This window comes from Poecilia mexicana, unplaced genomic scaffold (assembly GCF_051168715.1).
Source record: "Poecilia mexicana isolate PSO_F unplaced genomic scaffold, ASM5116871v1 scaffold_17, whole genome shotgun sequence".
Taxonomy (NCBI): domain Eukaryota; kingdom Metazoa; phylum Chordata; class Actinopteri; order Cyprinodontiformes; family Poeciliidae; genus Poecilia; species Poecilia mexicana.
In genome coordinates, this window is record NW_028263386.1 from 1,225,644 (window position 1) to 1,240,715 (window position 15,072).

A 15,072-nucleotide genomic window follows, 5' to 3' on the forward strand; every position below is an offset into this window, starting at 1 on the left:
GAAACAGATAATTGGCACATTTTGGAAAAAACCTGAAAGACGGCATCCGTCCACTGTGGATGGAGTAGCTCTGCTTCAGGAAGACAACGAACTTCTCCTCCAAAACCTGACAGCTCAGGGAAGCAGAGTCGTAGTTCAGCGCCTCTCTGCAGTTTCTGTACTTTGACTCGTCCGTTACTCCATTAAGACAAAATCTGGCAACGGCAAAAATAAACTGAACAGGAAAATTAAACAATTAAATGTGGTTTATGTCATGAAATGAGGTGGTGAGGATTCAGGTTCAGTGAACTCAGGTAGTAGAGAAAATGAGATGGTTTTAATGATGAACAAGAAATCCAGGCAGCACAGCAACGAGGAAACTCAGACACTGGGAGCACTGGGAGCACTGGGAGCACTGAGAGCACTGGGAGCACTGGGACTACTGGGAGCACTGAGAGCACTGGGAGCACTGGGACCACTGGGAGCACTGGGACCACTGGGAGCACTGGGACCACTGGGAGCACTGGGAGCACTGGGAGCACTGGGACCACTGGGAGCACTGGGAGCACTGGGAGCACTGGGACCACTGGGAGCACTGGGACTACTGGGACTACTGGGACTACTGAGAGCACTGGGAGCACTGGGAGCACTGGGACCACTGGGAGCACTGGGACCACTGGGAGCACTGGGACTACTGGGAGCACTGGGACCACTGGGAGCACTGGGACCACTGGCAGCACTGGGAGCACTGGGAGCACTGCGACCACTGGGAGCACTGGGAGCACGGGACCACTGGGACCACTGGGAGCACTGGGAGCACTGGGAGCACTGGGACCACTGGGAGCACTGGGAGCACTGGGACCACTGGGAGCACTGGGACTACTGGGACTACTGAGAGCACTGGGAGCACTGGGAGCACTGGGAGCACTGGGATCACTGGGAGCACTGGGAGCACTGGGAGTGTCTGAGTCCTTGAAATACTTATAAATACTTAGTTAATAACTTGATTTGTCATAATCCCTTCACCTTATTTGCTTTTACACATCACAGTCCTGGTGGAGGAATGGAAATCATTTTCATTCATATTTATTAATGAATCCCAGGCTCGTTAACAGCTGCAGTTCTTTTGAACATCTGAGTTTCCATCCTGATAGCAGAACCAGTTTTATTTTTTATAATGTCAGACCTTTTGCATTGACTGAGGAAACAACAGTCACCATAAACCTGCCCTGTCTGACCATTTTTAATTACCTTTGAGTTTATTTTACCCAAAGAAAAATGAAAAACTCAGAGAAAGTTTCTTTATATTAATATAAATATTCTTCATAAATAAAATTTATTCAATTAAAGTAAAAATGTTGCCATTCTCCCAAACGTGATTCTTTCCTGTTCAGTAACTGAATCAGCATGAAAGTAACGAAGAACCTGAAGAGTTTGGAAAGTTTTCAAACATCCTGAGCATCAAAGACCTGAACTTCTACCAAACCTTCAGCCTGCATGTTGTTTCCATGCCAACCACATTATTTAAGAAGGTTTTCCTTTATTTCTATATTTCTAGAAAACTTTTAATGTAGCTGCAATAAAACCTGAAGAAACGTATCAACCTGATAAGTTAAAACATTTCAGAACTGCTGTAATCTGGTCTCTGTTTCTTACCGAATGTCTCAGCTGCTCGTCCAGTTTGAGAGCTTCTAACCAGTAAAACCAGTTCAGAGTTTCAGTCAGACTTCAGATTTAATCCTCTCTGAAAGTTACAGGTCAGATTTTCTTGGCCTCAGATGATGAACTTTTATCTGTTCTGGTTTTCTAAGAGCTGCTTTTGAACCAGTTGATCACTTTGTTCTCTTAGCGGCTCGTAGGAACCGAACAGCACGAAGCAGGTCAACCATGAAACTCATGAAGGATCGAGGCAAAGTCAACGAGACAAAAGTGATTTCTGCTCATCGGGACTGAATGCAACGACTCATTGATGGATTATTGGGTCATCAGTAATAATTTGAATGTGTGTTGAATTGTAAAGACGTTAATAAGCTGAACTGAACTGAGATCAGTGATTCAGTGATTTAACAGGAGACTGAGTTTTAATGATGATGGTCGAACTGGACTCATGACCCAGTTAACATTATGATCTTACTGGTTTCAGAAAAAACAATGAAAATGTTTCCAGGAAGCAGAACCAAACCACAGAGATGCAGCAGATGATGAGTTTGTAGAGCAGCAGATCTGAATCTGTTCTCAGTGGTTATTAGAAGCCACCAAACTGCTGGCAGCCAATCAGACTTCCTTTCCTGCAGCTGTGTGGGTTTGTGCTCTGCAGCCTCCACACCGTTAGCTGTGGCTTCTCACTTTAATAACACAATGACAGTTACAAGCATCGACTGAAACAATGGTTCAGGAAGCACCTGTGTTCTTCATCTGAGAGAGAAACAGCTCAGAGCTGAACTCACAGCTCAGCAATCAGCTCCATCAGTGAATCACATCAGGCTGTTCAATGGCTCAAATACATGATAATAATTAGAGTAAAGATTGAAACACCAGCAGCTGAATCTAAACTCTGATCAGTTTTTCTGTTTTTCTCTTGATGCAGCAGGAAGATTTCAGCTCACAGGAACAAACAAAGCAGCAACAAAACCACTGAGACAGAAACTCAAACCACTGAGACAAACATTCATGTTGTTTAGTTCCTGTCAACCAGCAGCAGGCGGCCATGTTGGTTCTGATCCGGTCTCGTCGGTTCAACCCGTCAGAGGAGTCTGGACGTCTCCATCACAGCTGAACCTCTAACTGGTTTGGTCTCTGAGGACCAGCTCTGCACTGGTTTCCATCGGACCTCAGGGTCCTGTTACCATGGCAACCCCCAGATCCTCTGCTGACTCCTTCTGGGTCTCATCAGAACCATCTGGGTTCTCTGCATCCTGTCATTCAGAACCAGCTCTTTGCACAGCTTCATTAAGGTTCTGTTGTTCCTTATCTCTGCATCAGTGTCAGAACTCTGAACCCGTCCTTCTGGACCTCTCACCATGTTTTTCCTGCTTTAGCTTCAGGAAGGTGGAACCGACCAGAGAAACCAGGCAGGAATCAGGAGAAGATTTTACAGAGACTTCAGGATCGTCCTGATTCAGGGAGCAGCAGCTCAGCGGTGAGGAACCAGGTGGCTGCATGTCTGGGACCCCGTCTCACTTCCTGGGTTTTTATGTGGGTTTTTCTGTGCAGAGGGTTTTTCCACCCCAACCTGTCATTTATGGATCCAGAGTCACATATTTACTGACTTCATCTCCTCTAACCAAAGGGCAGCGCCACCCAGACTGCAGCCTCATTCATTCATTCATTCATTCATTCATTCATTCATTCATTCATTCATTCATTCATTCATTCATTCATTCATTCATTCATTCTACCTGTTATAACTGTCTGAATAAAAAGTGTTTTTGATCAAAGTCTTTGATTCAGACGTTCATTAAAGTGAAGCTGATGCTTCTCAGCTTGTTGCTCATCAGCCTCAGTAGATGAAACATGTTGGGACAGAAACTCCTGGTTTGATGGACAATTTAACAACAAATCAAGTCATTTAGTCACAAACAGCTGTTTAATGAAACATCAGGGATTTTACACAAAGTTGAGCTACAATGAAATAAAGACAAATGAAGCAGAAAGAAAATAATCAGAGAAGATCTAAATCACAGACGGCAGCTGAGGAACAAATCATCACCTGGATGGAAATCCTAACAGTAAATCTGAGAAGGTGGAATAAAAATATTCTTTTAATGTGTGACTTAAATGATAAGGAGCTTTAAAACAGTCAGTGGTTGCAGCGATGGCCTCGGAGTAAAGAGCTCAACAGATGAACGGAGGCCTCAGTTCTCAATGCTGCCTGTTGACTTTGCTGCATATTTTCTCCTCTCATAACCGACTTTCCTGTTAGATCACTATCAATAAAAGCCATTAGGACCAAAAGTCACTTAAAAATACACCAAACAATCAGCAGCGATAAAGCAGGAGAAGCTGCAGCAGAGGGTTCAGCTGGGGGCCGGTCCCTTGGTCCTGAGGACCATCAGCAGAGAGAGTCCACAGCAGTACACCAGACTCTTCACTATCAGCACTGAGTAGAGCAGGCAGAGCAGCTTCACTCGGTTCAGGAACATCAGGATCCAGGGACAAACCTCTGGAACAGAACAGGAGGAAAATGTTTGGAGTTAAACAGAAATGTCCGTCCTCTGCTGCAGCTGCAGCTGAGTCCCTGCCTGGTCTCCCAGCTTCCTCACCTTGTGTTGCTGGGGCCTCCACTGGGCCCCCCTCATGCCGCACAGAGCAGCGGTATCTAGATGTGCTGAGAGGCTCCCGATCCACCAGTAAGATGGAGGCGGTGCGGTTCGGCTCTCTGAGCTCCAGCTGCTCTCCAGAGGTCAGATCCTTCTCTCCACCGTCCTCCAGTCTTTTCCAGGAGATCTGGACCTCAGGAGGAAACATGCCTGAGGCCAGACACAGCAGGAAGCCCTTCCTGTCCCGCTGGGCGCTGGATGCTGCTGGGTACACGCTCACCACGGGCTGCACTACCGGATCACCTGGAGGTCGGCAGCAGAAACCAGCAGACAGACACATTCAGCCAGTCAGCAGCAGCTGCAGCTCTGCACTGCATCCAGTCTGATCCTGGATCTGATCACTGAGCTGCTGACCAGCAGAACTAAGTTACTGCAGCCTCTGGACTCACATTCAACCAAACACCGACTCAGGCAGATGCTCTGCAGGCTTTTATTTTGAAGTTACTCTAAACAAAGACTTAAAAATACTCCTTTTAAATTTGGCTTTTAATTCCACAGCATTAGATTAGTTTCTTTTATATTTTCATAGTTTATGGTTTTATTAACTGGCCACTTTGTATTTTCTGGTTTAGCTGTACAGCATTTTGGTTGACTTTAGTTTTTAAAGCATTTTATAAATGAATGAATTTTTCAATAATATTCTCATTTATTAACTATTACTGTACATTAATTACATTATTATGTTGTAAAAACATCAGATCAGGAAATGTTTGTTTCTTCTGCCTGAACTTATTTTGTAACAATAAATTTTTATTTATTTATGATTTTTTAAACACCAACTGATTATCTCATTATATCATTTTCATAAATTAAATCAGATTTTCAGATCCAACAGCTACAGAGAACTTCAGTTGCTTTTTTACAAACACTTTTTCTCTCTAATGTTTCGTTTTCTGGCTCTGAGCTTCGCGCATCATGTCATCAGAAAATGTCAGATAATATCTTATAATTCATTTTTACTAAACATTTTTCTCATATGTTTAATAAAACCATGTTGTTAGTTTACATTTCCTTTTTGTGGAACTTTTTTTCCCCAATGAATCAAGATTGTTAAAACCTTTAACCACTTAAAGTTCATATTTCTACTGTAGATTTTTCTGATGTAATTTGCTCTAGAAATTAATTCTTAAATATCTCCTTATTTTATCTCCTTCATTAAATAACAGCCTAGGTCAGTTCTTGACAAGTGATTTTTTTTTTACCTAAATCATATTTTGGTAAAAAATGATTATTATATTTTATAGCATAAATACTATTATTTATGCTATAAATAATTATAGCATAAACCTGGAAGTTATTTATAATTGTTTTTCTACATTTAAATAAAATCTTCCACATTTTACAGTAAAATACTGAATGTATCAACCATGTTGGATCTAATTAATGATTTTAAAACTTTGTGTGGAACATTTTTCTTTCTTTGCGATAACTGACCCAGACAGAGGAAAGGCGGTTCTGCAGCGATCGGGTCGGACTCAGCAGAACCGTTTAAAAATATGATGCTAAAATTTATTTATTCATGTCAGGAAAAAGTTTCTATTTCTGAACTGAAACGAGGCTCATTTAAACATTTCTGCTGATCAGATTTAGGAGTTTTTTCCCGGCGTATTCACTAACATTTTAAAATATTTTCATCTGATGCATTTTAAGCACACAAAGAATTATTAAAATAACATAATATATAAAAGCAGAAATAACAGAAAGTCACATTAAACCCATTTTAGCTTCTAAATAAAACCAGTAAATGTTGATTCTTACCTGTTACAAACAGTTTGGTTCCAGAACCAAAGAGGTATCCAACCACAGTGAGACAGACTGATACAAGAACCTGTCGGCTGATTTATTCTATTATATTAAGTTTTTCTTTCAGCTTCATGTAACTCTGAGCTTTAGTTGTTACCAAATGATTAAACTGAGTAAAATCAGATTTACAGTGAGAAAAAAAAAACAATCACCTTCAATAGATGTAAAAAGAAAAACGAAGTTCGGCTGTCTGTGAATTTTAAACTTGTTTTCATAAATTATCTACATTTCATGATAATAATTTCTACTAATGAAAACCAGTAAATGTTGATTCTTACCTGTTACAAACAGTTTGGTTCCAGAACCAAAGAGGTATCCAACCACAGTGAGACAGACTGATACAAAAACCTGTCGGCTGATTTCTGGTTTTATTATCTTCAGTTTTTCTCTTTCAGCTTCATGTAACTCTGAGTTTTAGCATTTAGTAAATATATAAACAATATTTTACAAGAATTAGACTTTTATCAGCAATATTAGCAAATATTACAGTAATAAAGACAATACCTGTAAAATAGCTTAAAGATACAGTTCAGAATCAGTTAAAATACTAAATGTATTTTATAAAGTTTCCCTGAACATGTTTCTATGAATCATTTATATTTTCATAATTAATTCTCTACTAATGATAAAATCCAACATGTAAATCCTGAAGCAGCAGAAAGTGACTCTAACCTCAGTCTAACTTCTCCAGTAAACCCAGTCAGTGTTGGTTCTTACCGGTTCCATCCAGTCTGGCTCCAGAACCAAAGCGGTACCAGAACCTCCACAGAAACCAGTCTGCTGCTGAACGGGTCGGCTGAGGGGAACCGGTCCAGATGATGCAGCAGGATCAGGTTTCAGCTCCATGATGAGTTTCTCTGATGTTCACATCAACATGGCTGCTGAAGCTGCTGTGAGGTTCTGATGGACCAGAACCATCAGAAATGTGCTGTGAAGGTCCAAAGTGGGTCTGAAGGAAGCTCTGCAGACATCATGTCTAAAGCTCTCATCTCTCCCACTGGGTCTCCTGGTTTGTTGGGACGTCGTCTTGCTGAAAGTCTTCAGTGTTCAGTCTGAGCTGCAGCTGCTGAGATCTCCTGAGATCATGAATGCAGCACGGAGGGAGGGCTGTGGTTTCCTGGAGGCTGGTGGAGCCATGAAGCTCACACTGATCAGGGATGGAGGCTGGCAGCAGAGGTCATGACCTTTCACACTGATCAGGGATGGAGGCTGGCAGCAGAGGTCATGACCTTTCACACTGATCAGGGATGGAGGCTGGCAGCAGAGGTCATGACCTTTCACACTGATCAGGGATGGAGGCTGGCAGCAGAGGTCATGACCTTTCACACTGATCAGGGATGGAGGCTGGCAGCAGAGGTCATGACCTTTCACACTGATCAGGGATGGAGGCAGGCAGCAGAGGTCATGACCTTTCAGGAAGACAACCTGATGAAGATGGAGAATCTGCTCCTCTTAATAATCTTATAGATCAAAATGACAAGTTGATCATCTGATTATCAGACATTGATTCCCAATCAGCTTTCAGTCTCTGTCAGTTATTGTTCTATGAATATCTGCCTGGTGATGACTGGTGTTATATATTTTGGTAAACAAGGTTTAACTAGATTCACAACATTAAACTAAACAATTAGAAAACATGAAAAGAAACTAATAAACTCATAAATTTACAAAGAAAAAGACAAAGAACAACAACTGTTCAAACAACCAGTCCACTAATGACAGAAAGGAAAGAAAACATGAGCAGATGATTGACTTTACTGCAGAGTTAACCAGTTAACCAGTTAATAACATAATGCAGTTCTTAGGACAGGAGTTTTCAGTCATGGTTCTCAATATTATATTATTTTATCTGCCACTGAGCTGCAGCAGCTGCCACTGCCGTCTGTCAGTGGTCGGACAAACAGTCCAGCAGAACTCAGTGAGGTGGATCAGATCTGTGATCGACTCCCAGGACCAGGAAGCAAGGATCCCTGGCAGAGATCCAGTCAGAGCAGGCAGCAGGTCGGGATCAGGATGTCGGACATGAACTCCAGGCCGAGAGGCGAAGACAGACGATTCCACACCGAGTGAATTCAGTCGGCCTTGTTTCAGTCTCACCACCATGTGTGTAAAACTGGGTGAATGAAAGGATGTAATGTAAAACGCTTTCAAGTCCTCTGACTTGATGAAGCCCAGTCCACATGCTGATCATTTCCTGTAGATTTTACTACAGACACAACGTCTGACGGTAAATCGTTCTGGTTAAAGTTCTGATGGGTCAGAGAAGCAGAACTGAGGTTGAAGTCTGTTTGTCCAGGTGAAGCAGGATGTGACACACCTGTCTATTATTCAACAATCTATGCTCAAATAATCTTTTCACGGCACTGAGTTTTTATCTCAACCTGCTGAGAGCTTACTATGTTATAAGATTAAGACAATAAATTGGATAATTATTGGAAATATTGAATAAAAAAGTTCCCAAGACAAAGTGCTGGCAGAACTGAAATCAGATTTGCTTCTAAAATGGGATAAAGTGAAATTATCTGCTGAAATCTGTAAAGCAACAAAAACTAATGGACAAGTTTTCATGAAGACTTGACATAAATAAGGACCAATGGATTTTATTCCTGTAGCTCCTCAAAGGAGCCGAGTTATTCAGGACATAATGACACATTCAGGCCTTGGACTCAAAGTCTGTAAATAATAATGAATGAAACCAGAAACTCAGAGAGTCTCTGTGTGAGATGGAGGTGAAATCAGTGAACCTGGGCTGTGGTTTACTGCTCTCTATGTCACAAACTGACATCTGATCATCTGGAGGTTTTTGTTCAGGCTGAAGGAATCATTTCTCACTGTGGGAACCAGACTTCCAGCAGCCGCAGTAGTAGGAGGCTGAATGATCCAGTTTAACTTTATTGATCTTCAGTTTACAGCTGTTCTGATTTCTCTCAGCTGAGAAATCATCTTGTTGAGGATGATTGAAAAGTTTGCTTGGGCTACCACCAATGTAGATATAGAGAATAGCTCTGAATGTTTCTATTTCTTTCTTCTGGTACCAGGCTACAGCATAACTACTACCACACAGATCAGTTCCTCCACAGCTGATGGAGACGCTCTCCCCTTTTCTCCTGGTCAGAGTTAAATCGTCCTGAACCAGCTGTGTTGCCATGGCAGCCAGCGCTGTAGAGACACAGACAGACAGGTGAAGGTTAGTGTGACAGTGTTTGTTCCAGGTGGGCTTTGTTGGCTCCTGATTGGTGGAAACACTCACCTGAACCCAGCCAGCACAGAGCAGCAGCTGGGAGGAAAAGCATTGTGTGCAGTGGAGTTTCCTCTGGTGAACCTGGGGAGAAGTGGAGCTCTGATGCAGCTGAGGCCAAACAAGGACGAGCTGAGAGATCAGACCAGGGCCACGTGGTTTCTAGCAGAGGAACCAGAGCTCCCATCAGCCCCTGCAGCCACAGAGAAGAGGAGGCTGCTGATTGGACCATCAGAGGAAGCTGCTGATTGGACCATCAGAGGAAGATGCTGATTGGACGATCAGAGGAAGATGCTGATTGGACGATCAGAGGAAGCTGCTGATTGGACGATCAGAGGAGGCTGCTGATTGGACGATCAGAGGAAGCTGCTGATTGGATAATCAGAGGAAGTTGCTGATTGGATAATCAGAGGAAGATGCTGCTGGTTTCACCTGGACTGGTTTCTGATAGAGAAATCTGCCTTTCAGTCAAAAGGTGGCGCTGTTGTGCTGCATCTGATTCATAATCAGTGATGACAATAAAGAAACTTCAAGGATAAATGTGAATAGTGTTTATTCACATTTATTGTTTATTCACATGTAGTAACACAGATTCCTATCATTGGTTGACATCTGCTGCTTCTTTAATAGAGTAAAGTTCTGGTCTGGTTAAGAGAACATCGTCAACATAAAAACTTCATGTTTAGGAGGTAAAATTGAAGGCAGGACAAAGTGGGAATTTTGCCTGGAAGAATCGTTATTATAATATTAGCAGGATAATGTATAAATTATAGAAATAAACACTTATTGTCCAGATATTTAAATCATGCAAAGATCCCAGCTTATTTTTATTCCAGATGAACAGAAGCATAAATACATCAGAAAAATCTTCTACAGTAGTGTGGCACTATGAAAGTGAGTCATGAAACTAGCCCCCCCACATTTTGTTTTTGGTGATGATCACTCACAGCCTAGCGTTAGAATTTATTAGATTTAACAATGTTTATTAGAGTTAACAGTGTTTATTAGATTTAACAATGTTTATTAGAGTTAACAGTGTTTATTAGATTTAACAATGTTTATTAGAGTTAACAGTGTTTATTAGATTTAACAATGTTTATTAGATTTGATAATGTTTATTAGATTTGATAATGTTTATTAGATTTGACAATGTTTATTAGAGTTAACAATGTTTATTAGATTTGACAATGTTTGGGTTTTGCCATCGGAGGGCGCTCAGTACCACATGCAACAGCCGGTGACGCTCTGGCAGGCTGTAGGAGTCCGCCATTGCCGAGAGGACAGCTTGTTGCAGCGGATGTTGGGAGCGCTACTGTAACCGCTGTATTTTCTTTTCGCAGGTAAGCTGAGTATTAGACTGTATAGCTCAACGCCAGTTGCCTCCGATGGGTACGGAATGACTCAACAAAGGCGCTTCAGTATAGCTGCATTACCGAGCTAGATATAAAGCAGGAGTTAGCACCAGGCTAAAGCAGCGAGGCTAATGGCTCATGCTTGGCTCGCGCTTATGTGTGCTCGGTGGGTCGGCTTAATAAGGCCGCAAAATGTGTTTTAAACTTATGTATTGTTTGAGTTCAGTTGAGTTAATGAAAGTATGTTGGATGTAGATGTACAGTGATGTCAGTAGAGAGCATGTGTATTTGTTGTAGTACCACATGCAACAGCGGGTGACGCTCTGGCAGGCTGTAGGAGTCCGCCATTGCCGAGAGGACAGCTTGTTGCAGCGGATGTTGGGAGCGCTGCTGTAACCGCTGTATTTTCTTTTCGCAGTTTAAACTGAATAAATATGCTGCAGGAGGAGTGACTCGGCCCATCATTTCCTGCGGTGTAACATATTTTGGCGAGCCAGCCAGGAGGTGGCGCTAGTGAATCAACACCATCACCAACCACCTTCCTTCCCAAGAGACATACCAGAAAGAAAAAAAAAGATGGAAGCAGCACATCTTCTGCGCGATCGAGTGAGTGCAACCTTGTGGCAGTTGGAAAGAGAGCATCTCGTGGACGTCTGCAGGCGACTGAAGTGTTCCGGCCTGGACAGCGGAGAGCCTCAAAGTAAAACCAAAAGGACACTCATCAGGTTGGCAGATGAGTGCCAACCTGATGAGATAGAGAAAAGTGAAGAAGAGGATCAAGTGGAACAGTTTTATAAAGAAGCAGCCACATACATCCAGAGACTAAGTAAAGTAATGTAACATTAAGGAGGGAGTTTAAAATCTCTGGGCAGATTGGAGAGAGTGGGCAGAAGGATAAGCTGTCCTACCTCTGTTTAGTACGCCAGATCGAAAATGGGATTGAAAAAGGACACTCAGAGGTTGAAGTAGTTGAAGCAGTAATTAGGGCCATCAGTCCAGGAATGTCCCTAAGAGACATGTTGGAGATAAAACGCAGATAAAACTGCTCACCATACTAAAGGGACACTACAGAGTAGATAGCCCCACTGAACTTTACCATCAGCTTCTCAATATCTCCCAAGAACCCAAAGAAACTGCCCAGAATTTTGTATTTCGTGCTATCGAGCTCAAAGAAAAACTTCTATGGAAAGCAGCAAATGAGGAGACCGATGAACTCTACAGCAGAACCACAATTCAGTGTAAGTTTCTCCGCTCCATTGAAACTGGGCTATTCAGTGACCCCATTAAGTATCAGTTGCTGCTTCTCCTAAGTAATATGACCATAACAGATGAAGAATTGATTGAGAAAGTTAACGAAGCTTCAAAGCTAGAAAATGAAAGATTGGAGAAACGAAGAAGGTCCACTGCAGTCAAGATTCCCAAGGTACAAGAGCTCCAAACAGCGTGCCAGACAGCCCTGACACCTGTTCAAAGCCACCCGAAACCCAAAGAATCCCCCATTACAGTGGCTGTGAAAACAGTTAAAAATAAAGAGACTAAAACAGACACACATCAGATCATAGAAGAACTTTGCAAAGAAATGAAAGAGATGTTTGTGGCTGCTATGGAAACCAGTCCCCACACCATGGCACCAAAACAAAGACAAAAAGGCTGTAAGAAGTGCAGAGAAGAGGGCATAGGAGACAACTGTATGCACTGTTTCAAATGTGGGCGGGAGGGCCACTACTCTCGTGGATGCCGAGCACCGAGACCGTTGATGGGAAACGAGGAAGGGCTACTGAGGTGGGACCAGCAGTAGTCCAGGATCCACGGTCCCATAAAGAGCAGCCAAGCCCACCACCATCCTCCAATGAAATGCCAGTTGCTGCCTTATCAGCTGTAACTGAAGTTCGTTATCTACCCCCTCAACACAAGTCAAGGTTAGTAAGCTTGGTGGGAAACCGCTGTACTGTTAACTGTTTTATGGACAACCTTCCAGTCAAAGTATTGTGGGATTCAGGGGCACAGTCCAGCATTGTAAATGAAAACTGGCGGCAGAACCACCTTCCCCACACAGTTGTCAGACCTGTGTCAGAACTGTTAGATAATGAGACACTCACAGTGTTTGCTGCAAATGACACAACCATCCCCTACACTGGCTGGATAGAAGTCAGCTTCAGACTAGACAGTGATTGTTTCCCAACCAGTGAGTTGCAAGTGCCAATATTGGTAGCCAGTGACCCAGCCGTGGCCAGTGATCCCATCATCGGCTACAATGTTATTGAGGCGGTTGTCAACAGAAGAGAAGTAAAGACCAAAGGTGGAAGAAAACAACTTGCACACTATAAGTAAAGCATTTGAAATAACTGTACAAACTGCACATAATGTTGTCAGACTGGTGCAGAACAGCAAAAAAGACTCAGAGGCAGGTGTGGTAAGGACTGGAGTAAAGAGAGTGCCTTTGAGAGCAAACCAAGTTACCACAGTCTATGCACGGGCACATGTTAGTCCACACGCTCTGGGTCAAGACATGCTCTTTTTAGCTGACATGGTTGACTCACCACCAGAGGGCGTCATGTTCAGTGACGTACTGGTGCAAATTCCAGACAGAAAAGTGCCATATGTGCCCATCCCAGTGACTAACACCACAGACCACACCATTTATCTAATGAGTCGTAAAGTGATCGGACGTCTTGAACCAATAAAGACTGTATATGCAGCAGACATCCAGACAAAAGCAAATGAGTGGACACAAGAGGAAAAAAAGAGTTCAAAGTTAAAGTCACACATCCCGAATAACACACAGTCAGACAACATTCAACAGAGACCAAAGTCATGGGATCCACCAGTGGATCTTCAGCACTTGACAGAAAGTCAACAAACAGCTGTGAAGATGATGTTGCGGGAAGAATGTGAGGCATTTGCATACGACAGTGATGATGTGAGCTGCATCCCTTCCCTGAAAATGCATATAACCCTTCATGACACAAGTCCTGTAAAGAAAACCTACATGTCAGTCCCAAAACCTCTCCACAATGAAGTGAAAGAGTATCTGCAGGATCTACTTAACAAAGGTTTGGTCACACCATCAAGGTCTCCCTACTCATCACCTGTGGTGTGTGTCCGTAAGAAAGATGGTGCTCTTCAGCTTTGTTGTGACTTCAGAGAGCTCAACCACAAGTCAGTTCCGGACCGTCATCCAATACCAAGAATTCAGGACATGCTGGATGCACTGGGTGGGAGCTCCTGGTTTTCAGTGTTAGACCAAGGCAAGGCTTACCACCAGGGTTTTTTGGATGATGAGAGCCGCCCCTTAACCGCCTTCATCACACCCTGGGGGCCCTACCAATGGGTGCGCATTCCCTTTGGCCTGAGCTCTGCACCCGCTGAGTTCCAGAGGAGCATGGAACATTGTATGGCAGGTCTCAGAGACACTATTTGCCTTCCGTACCTGGACGACAACCTGGTGCACAGCAGCAATTTTGAAGAACACCTAGAGCACATCCGCCTTGTCCTCCAGCATTACAGGGAGCATGGTGTTAAGCTGACTCCAAAGAAATGTGACCTGTTAAGGAGAAGTGTCAAGTTTTTGGGCAAGCTAGTTACAGGCCAGGGTTACACAATGGACCCAGCAGAGCTGGCCCCGGTGATGGCCTTAAAAGAAAAACACACCTGCAACCGTCGGAGAGGTACCTCAAATGCTTGGTTTCCTCTCTTATTATAGGCCTTTCATCGCCAACTTCTCCTGCATAGTCCATCCACTCTATAGCCTGCTTAGTCCTCCATCCTCTGAGAACTTTGTTTCAGTCCCAGCTGACAAGACTAGGAAGGGGGTGAAGAAAAGTAGAGGCCACTTACCTTCACGGATTCTAACACCAACCAGCCTCTTACACCAGATGAGATCCGCACAGCCCAGGAAGCAGATGAGGTCCTGTCAAGAATGCTCTGGTACAAGTCACAGGGTAGGAGACCAAGTAGGATCGAGGTGAAGTCTGAGGCTCCTGCAGTAGCTACATTACTCAGGCAGTGGTTGAAGCTTCACGTCAACCAACATGGTATCCTGCACCGCAAAACAGCCCGCCGAGAGCAGCTATTGGTCCCCAAAGCCTATCGTCCCCTGGTTTTCAAAGAGCTCCATAAAGACATGGGCCACTTAGGAGTGGAAAGAACACTTGACCTGATCAGAGACAGGTTCTACTGGCCGCAGATGGCAAGAGACGTTGAACACTTTGCTACGGAAGAATGCGAGTGTCTCAAGAAGAAGAAGCCGAGTAAGCAGACCTGTGCCCCTCTGACCTTGATCCAGTCAACTTACCCGTTCCAACTGGTATCCATAGACTTCCTCCACCTGGAAAAGTGCAAGCATGGCTACGAATATATACTAATTGTCATGGATCACTTC

The 15,072-nt window shown here is 43.4% G+C and overlaps 1 protein-coding gene and 1 long non-coding RNA gene across 2 annotated transcripts; one reads left to right on the forward strand and one right to left on the reverse strand.

The window, feature by feature from the left end:
• The first annotated feature begins 2,155 nt into the window (after nucleotides 1-2,155).
• On the forward strand, nucleotides 2,156-3,416 carry LOC148154487 (uncharacterized). The gene is made up of 2 exons (XR_015765797.1): nucleotides 2,156-2,933; nucleotides 3,018-3,416. It is a non-coding gene; the product is annotated as an uncharacterized LOC148154487 (long non-coding RNA).
• Nucleotides 3,417-3,546: 130 nt separating this feature from the next.
• On the reverse strand, nucleotides 3,547-9,562 carry LOC148154488 (immunoglobulin lambda-1 light chain-like). The gene is made up of 5 exons (XM_088014769.1): nucleotides 9,352-9,562; nucleotides 8,934-9,260; nucleotides 6,057-6,113; nucleotides 4,242-4,541; nucleotides 3,547-4,141 (listed from the first exon to the last, which is right to left on the reverse strand). The coding sequence occupies exons 1-5, from the start codon at nucleotides 9,524-9,526 to the stop codon at nucleotides 3,996-3,998; spliced, it is 1,005 nt and encodes a 334-aa protein (XP_087870895.1). The 5' UTR covers nucleotides 9,527-9,562; the 3' UTR covers nucleotides 3,547-3,995.
• Nucleotides 9,563-15,072: the final 5,510 nt, after the last annotated feature.

What these genes read in the sequence shown, in the direction of transcription:
- LOC148154488 (XM_088014769.1), bottom strand. Translation starts at nt 9,526, where the DNA reads ATGGGAGCTCTGGTTCCTCTGCTAGAAACCACGTGGCCCTGGTCTGAT. An exon ending in TCTGTGCTGGCTGGGTTCAG is followed by an intron (nt 9,261 to 9,351) that starts GTGAGTGTTTCC and finishes GTGTCTCTACAG; the next exon opens with CGCTGGCTGCCATGGCAACA. An exon ending in CTGGAAGTCTGGTTCCCACA is followed by an intron (nt 6,114 to 8,933) that starts GTGAGAAATGAT and finishes TTCTTGTATCAG; the next exon opens with TCTGTCTCACTGTGGTTGGA.